We start from the raw sequence: 13365 nt of genomic DNA, 5'->3' as shown, positions 1-13365 counted from the left end.
ATATCTTGTATTGTCTACTTTTTGTGCACGATCAACTGTAGCTGTGTCACAACTCTAAGATGAATCACAACAGAGATTTCGGTGTTGATCCACCAATTCTGACCTTTTTAATTGCTCCATTGGGCCCCAGTCTGACAATCTCTAAGCTGCAAATAAACACAGCAGTCTGCTTCGATTTTATGTCACTGTTTTAGAATCGGTATTCCCCCCATTATCACCGCTGTCCTAAATGCCAAGTGATGCAAAATAAATTTCCTGTCAGATTACAGTAAATGAAGTCGAATGGAATCAAGCTCACATAACCTTGTAGCGATCTGTGACTCTGACAACATCAGACATGTGCGCGCTCACACACACACACACACAAAACTATGGTTTAATTGCATTACACTGCATTTGAAAATGCATGCTGTATTTCTGAGGGAATTACAAAGTAATTCTCAACACAAGTCAGTATAACCATACCATACTTAGCCAATGATAATATCTCATAGCAATTGCACAACAATTGATGTACTCCACATTTAGGATCCATCAAAAATGTCTAGAATGTAACTGAGGAAGGGAATAAGCCTACAGAGAATACAATTGCTCATCGAAAAGCTGAGTACTGAGAATTAAATCTATGTAAATTGATGCTTATATTTTAAATTTACGTTTCATAATGCAGCACACAAGAGAATGTGAATGAATCATATTTTAAGCATGTCATGTTTAGATATGTCGTGTTGACAATACAAGGTGGAGCAGAGCAAAGGTCACACCAAAAGTAAAATTGTCAATAAATGTGCAATTTTATTGAAGTTGGCACTGGAGACACAGCATCAATTAGGAGCCAACTGACAGTGGGCGTCAAGTATATGTGGATTTTTGCTATTCGTGCGCTGGCTTGGTTCCGATTCTCCCTTAATAGCGGCGGTCAACTAACGATATTGCAGGGTCCAACACTAAGCCTTTTTGGGTGGTGGCTTGACAATGAGCCAAAGTGTGCTGATCCAGCCATAACTAGCGCTGGCTCTGATTTTAAAAATACTTAAAATTAATAATTAAAGATAATGAATATTTTTAATTTTTTTTTTTTTTAATGAACTGTTCTCATCGTCAACATTTCTCTTCATAGCAGATTTTGAAAAACACATGACTGGGAGTTTTCTTCCACCTGGTGTAATTTCAGAATGATGTTTCATGTGAAGTTGTCACAAGCCAGAGCTATGGTAACCCATAAATGAAAAAAAAACAAAAAAACGAAAAAACAGACATGGGGGTCGCACTAACCCACTTTGATGTCATGTAGGAGGCCCGCAAAATATCATCCTGTGGGCCGCAAATCATCTTGATTTGAAGTCTTCAATTAAACTCAAATGCATGCTTTGTGTATGTGGGCAGAAGCCTGGAAAATACATCCACAAGCACAAAGTTTGAAGAATCTCTTAATGTCAACTTAATTTGATTAAAAAATATGTGCTGTAGGTCCCTTCTTCACCCGTACAAGCTGATCTCAAACTAACAACACACATGATCTCAATAATAAGAACCCTGAATGAGTGGTTGACTGTGCACATGTCTATGAATCTAACATCAATATGAGTGGGAGTCTTGTGAGTCAAGTGTGTGGCATATAGTTGTTAAACTGGCAGCTGCTTTTCTGGCAGTCGTGGCTTTGGCCTCCCTTAACTAACCTCATTATAGCAGTAATGAGACAGGGGCTGGTGCAGTGTTTCAATATTTAAACGCCGCTGTGCCCCTTAAGACGCTATTTTGGGCCCCTCCACGACCCCTCATTACTGTCTTCTGGCAAGTGTCCCTCCTGCTTTATCTTATCAAAGAGTTAGAGCTTCCTGGCATCCCTTCCACACACACCCCAACAGCAGCCTCAAGCAGACCTGAGTGATCAGGGGGCTTGTTGAACACGAGACCCCTGAGTGCCACCTCTTCCCGGGCTGGCAGACATCCTGACAGCGAAGGATGAGACAGGGATTCTCCGCTAGTGCTGAGCATTCACACGCCAGCATGTTATATTTCGCAGTTTGCGCTCATCCAAGACTGGCCTCTTTTTGACTTGCTTCACGCTCACTAACACAGAAGGTCCGCTTGGAGGGGAGGAGCCATGACAATGTAACCATAACTCTAAATAGCACTCAGCGTCTGGCATTGACATTATTATAGCTTTCGAAAACAAAGGCTGGCTTCGGAGTTTGGCACGGGACTGCATATACACCGACCGGCCAATAACATTATTAAAAGACGCTCAATATAACATATCATGTATCAAATAATCAACCCTGACCAAGATATAAAGAGAGCGTTGTCTAATGCGTTGGTTTTGTCCGTCAGTTAGATGACAAAAGGCAAACTATTATGATGATCAGCTACGAGCACAATAATAACCATATTGTTCAATGAAATGAAAACATCACAGGGAGACGGCACATTTGATGCAGCTCTTGCATTGTATTTTATTCCATTATCATCAGGCCAGTGAACCCGCTATTGAATACTATTGAATAATACTGCACATAGCATGAGGCTGAAACATTTACTTTTACACTTACGCATAAGCACGAACAATAACTTGCCTCCCTTCATCTTAAACGAAACAAAGCCTTAATTAATTGTCAATGCTATCCCCTATAGCGGTCCAAACATTTGCCGTTGCACTCTGCCAAGATTAAAAAGGTCTGTACGACATCAAATCTATTTGTGGCAAATGACTTTTGCACAGCCAGCCTCATGAAATGCAGAGCATCTAAGATTTGCTGTACATCACATTCAAATGACCCGTGCGTCAGCGTCAATTTGCAACACATCTTGTGATTTGTCGTGAATACGTGTGCTGCATGTGGAGTCCCAATCATAAGGATAAGAGGAGGCTGGCAGGATGAATTGGACTCTTGTGTAGAGCCATTTAAAGTGAACATTTTGTGCCTAAGCAGCATGATGGTGGTCAATCCACTGCTCTCATTCCTGAAATGATTTAACTCTGCTTGCTGTAGGATCGATGTGCGCTGAGAAAGAGAATCCCAAAGCAGGGAGAAGTTTACAGAGCTTTAGCCTAAGGCTACATGTTGTACAAAAACCAGCAACAACATCCCCTGAGAAGAAGCGAATCTGCTGCTCCAGCTGAGCTTATACTTGTAGGAGGTTTATTTGTGCACTGAAGGATAGCTTTTATTGCAGGAAAGTGTATCCTTAAGGTACAGCTTTTTATTTTTTTTACTGATGGTGAACAAGTCTGCAAACGATTAGTATTTTGGTTGTCAATGCAACCTGGAGTGTTGTTTCTTCATACGTGACCATTCACACCAAGACCGAGAACCTATTTCGATCCACCCTCATTTTCTTTAAGCATTCGGCAGACAGAAATTCAATCTTACTTATTATATCCTTATCAGTATGAAATTAAGGTTAATTGACTTTGTGAGGGAAACATCAAATGAAACATCCCTAATGGAAACGAAATGAAAACAACGTCATCTTCAATTTATTTAAATATTTCTCAATATACAGCCTACTTTCCTATTCCGCAGCCACAGAAATAAGCTCCTCTTGTCCCAGGAGATAATAAATGAATTGAAACCCCCCCCCCCACCCCCCTCCCACCACTCCCGCCTCCCATCCCCTCCTCTTTCTTTCTTATCGGTCATCTATTTTTCCAGAGTAAGCTATTACTTGTGGCGGTTGCTAGGCAACAAGAAATATTATTAGTGGCTATTATTAGGCGGGTTCTGCAAGAGTAGTACTAAAATGTAAAAGTGGGAAACATGAATGTGTTACATAAATCTTCGGCCCTTTCAGCGTGCGCGCAAGTCTGTGTTTGTGCAGTGATTTACTGCGATGATGGTCCATTTATGAGAAAAGGGGGTGCGAAATCAGAAAATGGAACATTACCCCAAAGGGCTATTTGAAGGTAAATAATTGCAAAGGTGAAACAAAAGCTGTTTAAAAAAAATGACAGTCCCTCCCTGAGTCCTTAAACAATATTAATGTACAAAAAAAAGTATTTTTATTCCAAATTCTTCAACCTAGGTTACACACATCCATCTGCGGAGTGCTAATCTGCTCATCCACATGAGTCTATTAGTTTCTCAAACCAGCAGCCACTATATTGACCATATTACTGTGAAAAGCACCCTCTTCAAGGATTGAGAATATTCAGCAGAGCAGCCTGCGAAATGTGACCTAATCCTGACTAACAGAGGCCTTTAGCCACCACCCACAGTGAAAACAGAGCAGGCAACTTATGCCGTTTGAGAAAGAAAACCACATAAGACCTGATTAACGGAGGATAAATGCCACGGATGCTCACATTAGAGCATAAATATTCATGATCAGGGGTGGTGGGGGTGTTAGAGTGGGGAAAAAAGTCATATTTATGTCAGATGAAAGTATATGACGTTGAATAATTAACCACACGGGGCATCTATAATTCATCTGGTTCGATTCTATGATTAAAGCATCTGACTGTTCAGCATGGGGTGTTTACATGTTGGGTCTGAAGCATGTTTGACACCAGAAAAAGTCCCCTTGCTTTCACAGAGGGGGATGAGGGAAAAGAAAAAGTAGCTGACAAGGGACATTCCCTCTTCAAGTCGAGCTTTCTGTTCAAAAACCGCCCGCTCCCCTTAAACCTCCTCTTTTTTCCCCTCTCTTTCGCTTTGCCGGTCGTCACAAACGAAAATGTGCGAAACACTGAGTTTCTTGCTCTCTTTCCGGGCTCACTTTGAGGTAATGGAATCTTTGAGTTGCGCAGCTGAGGAGATATTAGAGGAGCTGTGCGCTGCAAAGATGTGCGTGACTGCAGCGCTGTGCACTCTCTTTATAAATGTTTCACACTCACGGCTCGAGACTCTGCTTTGACTTCACTGTCTTGGCTTGCGTGGCCTCTAACCATGCTAATTATCACGCTAATGGATGAGCGCTTTGCCATGATGAAAAAATGATCACAGACCATCCATATCAGCAGAGGGAGGCATATCACACCGCAGCGTCGGACGACAAAAGGGGCAGGGGGCTGGAGAAAGGTGAGCGAGGGTGTACTTACTGAGTGCATAGGCCCCGTGAGAAGGTGGGTGTCCTGACCCAGCATGTTGGACATCATAAGGGCGGGCAGCTCGGGGTAGGAGTAGGTGTTGAGCAGGCCATTGTGAGGCAAGGAGTGAAAGGGGTACCCTGACTCATGCTCCATAAGATGCAGCAGAGAAGGGTCAGCATGATTGGGGGGCGTGATTGGGGGGATCTCGTAGTCTTCATCCCCTCCTCCTCCTCCGCCGCCGCCGCCGCCACCATTGCTGCCCCTGCCCTGACTGGAATAGCTCTGCAAATGCATACAAAAGAAATTAACAGCGATCTTGATTTATTAGTTTGCTGTTGGCAGTGAATGTTGGCATCATATTAAAAAAAAAAAAAAAAGAGAAAAGCAGGTTATAGAAAAGACTTGCATTCATAGCCATGGGCAATTTAGAGTCTCCAACCCACCGACATGCATTAGCATATCTTTAGGTACGTGGGTGTGAACTGGAGCACACAGAGGAAATACATGAAAAAAAAAATTAAAATTAAAATATTCAAACTTTGCACCTGCAAAAGACAGCCAGATACTCAAGTTGAAATCATGTATGTTGCTTGTCATTCAAAGAGTATCGCTGTGAATGTAACTTCAACGAGAGCAAAAATACAATGTTCAAGTCAGATGGCCAATTAATGCTATTCAGCTCGCTTGCAGCGATTCATTTGTTTCGGCCACAGATTGCTGGAATCCCACACAGCAAGCAACTATTCAGCAATAATTTGATTTATTATCAATTCAATACTCAGGACTTGACACACTCCACAGCTGTTCAACAGAATATTTTGCTTCACTAATCTCAACGACAACAATTACACATCAATTTGTATGTAATAGAAAAGAAATACCATTGGGTGTCACTTTGTGGTTATTTCATAATCTCATAAATATAATCAAACCATTGCCATGTTTTTCTTTATAAAACAAGTTCAGTATGTGAAAATGAGCTGTGAGAAAATGCAAAGGGGAGTGATGCATGAGCAGAGACTGAGGTTGTCTTTCGTTGAGCTTGTCTTGACATAATGCTGCCCAGAGAAAGATGGTTTTCTGCTCTCAAAAGCATACTGAGGGTATTCACCAGGGAATGAAAAGCAATTTTGTCAGCGGCAATCTGATGCCAACTCCCCTTTATAATGACTGAAGAAAATTAATCATCACAAATAATATTCCAGTGTCAGCCATTCAAGAGCTTTTTAATAGAATTTTTATTATTCATGTCTCGTGGTACACATCAACTAGCCCGTTCTGCAACATTTCAGGAATCAATTCAATATTGTCCTCATGTAGGTTGTCATCTCGCCCGCCAGTGCGGCAATTCATCTTACAAACAAACATTTAAAGCAAACACAAAATGGGAAAGAACAGCTATGATATCGCCCAAACAAAACTGGTGCCTCGAGTGAGGCTGGAGCTCTCCTAATGCATGCCATTATTGCTGAGAATGTAATAACACTAAAACATTTTATTATGAGTGCTGAATGTGCCTTTTCTTGATCATTGCTTAGAATGATCACTAGCAGTTGTTTTTTTTCCCCTCCACAGTAAATGGTTGTTGCATTACCTGGTGTCATTTCGAATTATGGTTGCCAGGCACTTTGTATACAAACAAAAACAAATCTCACAGGTTTTACACTTATTCAAGAGTACAAGATGTGTGGCATCTGTTAAAGTGCTCATTCTGCAACATGAGGACATGGAAACTATGGTTACCGGTTCTGTATTATAATTTGTTTGGTACTGTCCCTCGTGAAAAGAGAAAACTAAAATGGAAAATATAAATGGATACATTTGGCCAGCCCAGGAAAAAGCCTACTGTAAGTTGTTGCAATACCAAGGAAACCCTTATTAATTTGAAAGAAGGGCGTCCACTGTCAGCATGAGCAAATATTAACGCACAGATCACAGTGCACAAGTCAAACACCACCAAAAATGTACCACTGCTAACTGTGATAGCTCAGCCGGCTAACAATTTAGGTGAATGAGATAACAAGAAATCATTATTTTACATTCATAAATGGATATATGTTTATTGTTGCAGTGGAATTGTAAGAGGACTTGATTAATTTCAATAGAATTTGCGGTTAGTATAATATGGATTTAAAAACATCATGCTGTAGGCAAGGGTTCCGTGATGATATTAAATTTGAGTAACAATTGCAAGGACCGAAAAAGAAATTTGGAGCACAAAAGTGTGTTTTGCGCGCACAAGAATCGTTTTTGCAAACCTTGTCCACTGAACAAGAAAAGATTAACCCACAGAGATGGACACTATTTTGTCGGTCCGTCTTGCGTCCTCCGTCTGCGACCTGGGCACCCTTCCATTCTGACACTGAAGACCTATTTCTGTTAACCCACCAAAGAAAAAGTAAACCCACGGACGCGCGATCCCGTCTGTGTGGCACATCCATACTCTGAATGAAAGTGTGGCTTCCTCTTAGCATCTTTAACATAAATGACCATTCATCTGTGGTGTAAGTAAAAGATTTGCTTACTCCGGTGTTAACCGGCTTCGACCCTCTGAGCGCTGCCCTTCATAGCCAAGTCAAAAACGTCCTATGACTTAATTAGCCAGCTCAAAAGATGAAGTAGTCCTAAGACAGATGGTCAACTCTAATGCATGCATTGCAAGAGAGTATTAGTTGGCTCCGCTTACATTGTATGAAAAGCGAATGAAGGTTAATGTAACAGCATCAACGATACTGCTTTGGAGTAGCGGCTTACATAAATAAACATTTACGGTGCACTGCTGGAGCTGCATGGATGTTCACAACATTGCACATTGCACTGCATTACAAAATACACAACAGTTTATATTCCTTAAATTTTTTTTTTACTACCAGAAAATTTAAGTTTCATCTTTAATCTCTTTATTTAAAAAATACATCTTTAGTCAGTTGAATTGGTTTTCATGTTTTAAATTGATTTACCGTATTTTCCGGACTATAAACCGCTACCTTTTTCCTCGGCTAATACAACGGTGCGGCTTTTCTTTGGAATTTTCTTTTACTGGTAGGGGCGTTCTATAGTTCAGAAAATACGCTAAATTAATCTCCATTTTTTTTCTTGGGTCTGTACTGTTTTGATTAGCAAAGTAGTTGTCGTGTTAAAAGGCAAGTTTTAAGAATCTGTTTATGTTATCGTTCTGTACATGCAGTAAACAACAATTTTTTTTCAACTTAGAAAACTGCTGCTCATAGCCTGGTGCGACTTGTATATCTTTTTTGAGTTGCTGCGGCTTATATACAGGTGTGCCTTATAGTTCTGAAAATATGGTATATTAGATTCTGCAATTATTGGTATGAGACTATAAAAAAAATATTAAAAAATGGATCATGATTTGCCCAGTCCTATGAAGCACATTATGTTTAAAAAGACATTCACTTCATCTTTGAATTGACCTGTTAAAAGTTCAATATTATAGCTTAAATTAAAATTTAAGTATTTTTTCTTCATATCGTGATACACTTTTCAACCATACTGCCCAGCACGAATATAAATATACTGTATATACATTTACGCATACACATCAGAAACAATTCTTTGATTATCAGAATGACAGCTGACTCTAACCTTGCTAACAGCTATTAAAACCGGAAAGAAATGTTAGGTCAATGATGCTTTAGTTTTAAAATGGATCAGTTTCTGATATTAACTGATTAGGGTTATACGGAAAGAAACTGGAAAAAAATAAAATTTATGATCTACTAGTCTTCCCATTTTAAGTCTAGTTCATCATCCTGAAGTCAACCTCCAACATGGCCAATAAAAGAAAATACTGATCACATGATTGAAAACTACCCAAAACTAACCAGTGAAATGAATACGGTTCTTATGATAATTCATACAGTTTTGCCCTTAAGAGCGCTGACAAGAACTCTTTTGATAGAGCGAATGCAGCACTTCCAAAATGCAATCATCAGCTAATTAAGCTATTGTTAGTGGCTGCCTAACACAAGAATAACCTGGAGAAAAAAATGTAAACATAAAAGCTGTCATTGTTCTTGTGAGGAAAGTGCAGATAAGGATTGAATTATTGAGGTAGAACTAACTCCTGTCTTGCTTTGAACTGTTCACAGCAGTGTGTGTGTGTATTTGTGTGAGAGCGTGCATGCGTGTGTGTCCTTTTCTGATTAGTATACATAAAAAAAATTGCTTTGGTCAAAACTGAGCCATTTAGCATGAAGTGCGTAAAATAAAACCCTTGCATTTAATATTAACATAAAAGCAGGCAAGGCAAGATGAAATTGTAAGTTGGTAATAATTCGAATGGCCAACTCTAACACAAAAAAACGATTCGCGGTTAATATGTTGATCAAATAATGCAATACAGCGGTGTACTTGCTATATTTTGGACACAAGTGATAAAACATAAGTGTTGACGTTTGCAATTTCTCTGGTTTAAATGCTGTCAGAGGCTATTCAATAGTTTTTTTCCCCCCATCTTTATGGCTCGCTACGGTGCCCTTGGAGATAAGCCACGGAACAAGGACATTTCACGTTTAATATTTTCAAATGTAAGATAAATAATTCATAAATATACTGTCTTTCAGCACATGAAGGAGAGTGGATCAAAGAGGGGTCAGAATAAAACACCAAATGTTGATTCAGCCTTCTCCTTCTAACCTTCACACACCCACTTCAGAGGTGAAATTTGAGCAAATGTGTCATTTTCTCAGACAAGGGTATTTATTTGAATCTTTAAGAGCCAACCAACGTAACTGAACAGCAATGGTAACTATTTTATCTTCTTATGCAATGATGTCTGATATCAAAGAAATGACCCTAAAAATATAACTGTGGTCAAAGTATAAGGTCGGAACGTTATCTAAGTGCTTGCGTTTTGTCAATTTTTTGTGCAAGAAAAAAAAACGATCAGGATAACTGAAAAATAAATTGGACCGCTTGTACCTTCATGTAGTTATTTGGAGTGCAGAAACCTTCAGCATAAATTATTGCAACACAAAAATCCATCCATGCATCCGTTTCCTGTACCGCTCATTTGTATAATGGTAGACCTTAATTCGATGCAAACTATGACTCAGCACAAAACACTTAAAAAATATATTTTATTTGAACAATTATGCGACTATGCTTTTAGTGAAATCCTTTAGCAATTGAGACACGAATAATAGTCTTAGTTTTTGAAGGATTTGTGATTGTGATTTTTTTTTTTTGCACTGGACTGCGTAGTTCACATAAAAACATGAAGGCGTTTGCAAAGTCCGGAATTATTTGTCACAATTTTTGGTATTTTGAAAGAAATATAGTAGATTAAAGCGTCTTTGCACTATGAAATAAATACTGTAGATTCAAACTATTCACGTTGTAAGGTTATCTCAAATGATGAACTTGTCTTCAGTGGCAATAAAGTTATCAGCATTGAAAAACGTTTTGACAAACATCTGGGTGGCTCATGGGACGTGTTGATGGAGTCAATTGTGGCTTTTGATGACAGACACCTCATCTGGTAATGATGATGTGTTTGTTAAAGAAAGGAAATCAAATGTTGCTGAACATACTCAAGAGCCTAGCACGGTTTATGGCTGGAACAAATGTCAAGTTTTGAATTCCGTAAGTGATTGTTTAATGTAAGAAGACACACTGGAAACGTGATGAAAATAGCTGAGAAGAAGAGAAAAAAAGCCTCATAAAACTAAATAACTTTGAATGAGTATACAATGTCCTATGGAAAGTCATTCAGCCATATGCTGCTCTGTGAATAAAATGACAGTGCAGCATGATTTTTGCGACAAACAACAGCTGGCCATGCATACATAAAGATCCACACGTCCGGTTTGCGCATGCCAGATAGACACATGGCAACAGTAAACGTTTAAAAACATCATATGGGGAATTTCACAATTCACCTTCAAAGGCAACCTTGCGGAAAGAAAGAAATCAAGCTCATCGTCAGCCACACGAATGACGAGTGTCCAAAAAGTCCGCCTGACCCCGTCTTTGAAAAGACAAGGGAGTTCATTTGTATCATCAGGAGCAGACAGTGTGATAGAGAAGAATGAAATAGCACCTGGTTGAGTGACAGCGGGACAGAATTGGGATAAGTGTGCGACTCGGGGTGGGTGTTACGAGAACACGGCGGGGGCATAGTTCGTGTCTGTCACTAAAGGACAGGTGGGCTATGGAGCGCTTCAGCCAATGGCGAAGCAGGGAGCTAACCTCTTCCCTGCTTCACGCGTGCACTGGTAATTCTCTCAAATGTCACATCAAAATGGATCTCATTTAAGAAAGACCCGACTCTCAATTGCAGATGTGGGTGGACCTGAGCTGCTGGTAGAGGATGGACTGTATTTTGAAAAGGTCTAGAAAAGAGCAGTTCCCACACATTCATTTCTTTTTTTTATTTTTCTTCACCGCTGTAATTCAACAAGGTAAAGTTGAATCTTTCAACAAAACATCTCTTATCGTTACAACGGTACGGAAAGGTCTCCACCACATTTTTCATTAAAAAAAAACAAAATATATATATATATAAAAAAATACAGTAGAAGCGTTGGCGATCACATATGGCACAATAGCTCGGGTATAATCGCCTTTATTTTTATTTTCATGATGTCACTCTTGTAGCCCCTTGCTTTATGACTCGCAAACCGAGCAGAGACAGCAGAAGAGGAGGGGCTGAGGGGAGAGGAAAATGCAAGGGAGGGGTGAAAACAAATGATGTGGATCCCTCATTGTTCTTTCTCTATGCCCTCATTCCAGTCAGGGTAATAAGAGAACATTGTGATTTACTGTCAGCGAAGCGCAAGAGTGCATCAGAGAGAATCCACTGCGGCAGGGGCCATTAAAATAGATTTAACTTCCCACAGTATTAGGCCAGATGTCTACACTTCTATTATATTTCAATCAGCCATGACCTTGGTCTCCATGTGATGAGAAAGATCACAAGGAGAGTGAGAGAGAGTGAGCGTGAGTGAGGGCAAATACATGGGGAAAACCAATAGAAATATCAAACTACTTAGTCCCGCTAAATCCCTCCACTCCATCGTGCTGCATTTACAGCGAGATGCTGGGACCAAAATAGAGGCAAGGATTCAAGTTCTGTTAAAAGAGTGTATGAATCATTGAGTGCTCTCTTGGTGCTGATAAGTTGCTGCTTTTTGGGAGGGAGTGCTGCTGTTCTGCAGGAAGAGGCATTTTAAGAAGCGTTGCGAAAAGAGCGGGACCGTGGGGTCATTTTGATGTTCTTCACTTCTTTCATGAAATGTCACCATTCGTTGCTGTATTCATCTGATATCTCCCGTTCACACTCAACTCCCTAATACCACCGTTCTAAACATGTTAGCAATTCTTTTATTTATTTTATTTCCCCCACAATGTGCCATCCTCGCATCAAGTCCTGCATCCATTTCATGCTCATGAAAGCAGTGCAAAGGTTGCTACTTGTTCTATTTCTGAGGCTGACGGTAATTGGACTTATTGGCGGGCACGGGCTGACCTACATAGAGAACTACAGATCCCTGGCTACAGCTCTTCACAATCCCTCCAAGCATAGGCGTGGATGTTGTGCCGAAGTGACTCTGATGTTCCTCCAGCACTGTTTTCAAATATCGATTTTACAGCGCTGCCTTGTGTGTGTGCTAAAAACAGTGTTTAGCCTGACTTGACAACGCTCAAGTCTTCAAAATTTGAATATATTCTGATACTATCCTGACCTTGCCAACGGCTCTATATGACCTCATAGGGAGATTGAAATGTGTGTTGGCGTTTTCAGACACTTGATTTGTATTTCTCATCCTTTGTCTTAAATGTCCCTTCATAGTGGTGAGAGACAAGCAGAGTCACTGATAAGGGTGAGGAGAGTGGCAGTGGGCCTATAATGGTGCACTGTGAGTCACTATTGAGTAACAAAGCCTTCGCCTACATCGGGGTGTGTTGTGCCAGTGTCACTGAGGTGACTCAGAGAGGGATGGCGAGGAGAAGGAGGTGGCGGTGATAGTTGGGGTTAAAGGCTGACATCAGCTGTACAAAGAGGTCAAACCCCATCTGGTTTATCAATTAATGGAAGTCACGATAAACATGTCAAATAGTTTGATTAATTTTTACATTGGTTGACAACATCCGACAAGTTAGCCACGGTGGAATTAAAAACAAAAACATATTTCTTCTTATTTTGAAAAGAAGAAGAATTCACCTCACTGTAGCGTTCAACTAATATTGGAAGCATCTTAAACTCCCTATGGAGGACATTGTTTGCCAAATTTAAGAATCAAAGGAAAAATAAAAACAGCATTTCTGTACCAAATTGGAACATAAGGACTACAAAAATTTGAGTCAATGTG

General features: G+C 40.1%; 1 protein-coding gene across 3 annotated transcripts in view; it reads right to left on the bottom strand.

Annotated features, from left to right (window-relative positions):
• Nucleotides 1–13365, bottom strand: part of LOC148340239 (TOX high mobility group box family member 2-like) — an 89606-nt gene that overhangs the window by 21392 nt on the left and 54849 nt on the right. For all 3 annotated transcript variants that reach the window (XM_088291842.1, XM_088291843.1, XM_088291841.1), the window contains one exon: nucleotides 5042–5314. In XM_088291842.1, coding sequence (XP_088147968.1) covers nucleotides 5042–5314 — 273 coding nt within the window. The remainder of the gene's footprint in view (nucleotides 1–5041; nucleotides 5315–13365) is intronic.

Source organism: Idiotropiscis lumnitzeri, chromosome 3 (genome assembly GCF_059441095.1).
Source record: "Idiotropiscis lumnitzeri isolate Australia: NSW breed Sydney's pygmy pipehorse chromosome 3, RoL_Ilum_1.0, whole genome shotgun sequence".
NCBI classification, from domain to species: Eukaryota; Metazoa; Chordata; class Actinopteri; order Syngnathiformes; family Syngnathidae; genus Idiotropiscis; species Idiotropiscis lumnitzeri.
Note: the sequence above shows the minus strand (reverse complement) of the source record. Positions and strands in the feature narration are given on the sequence as shown.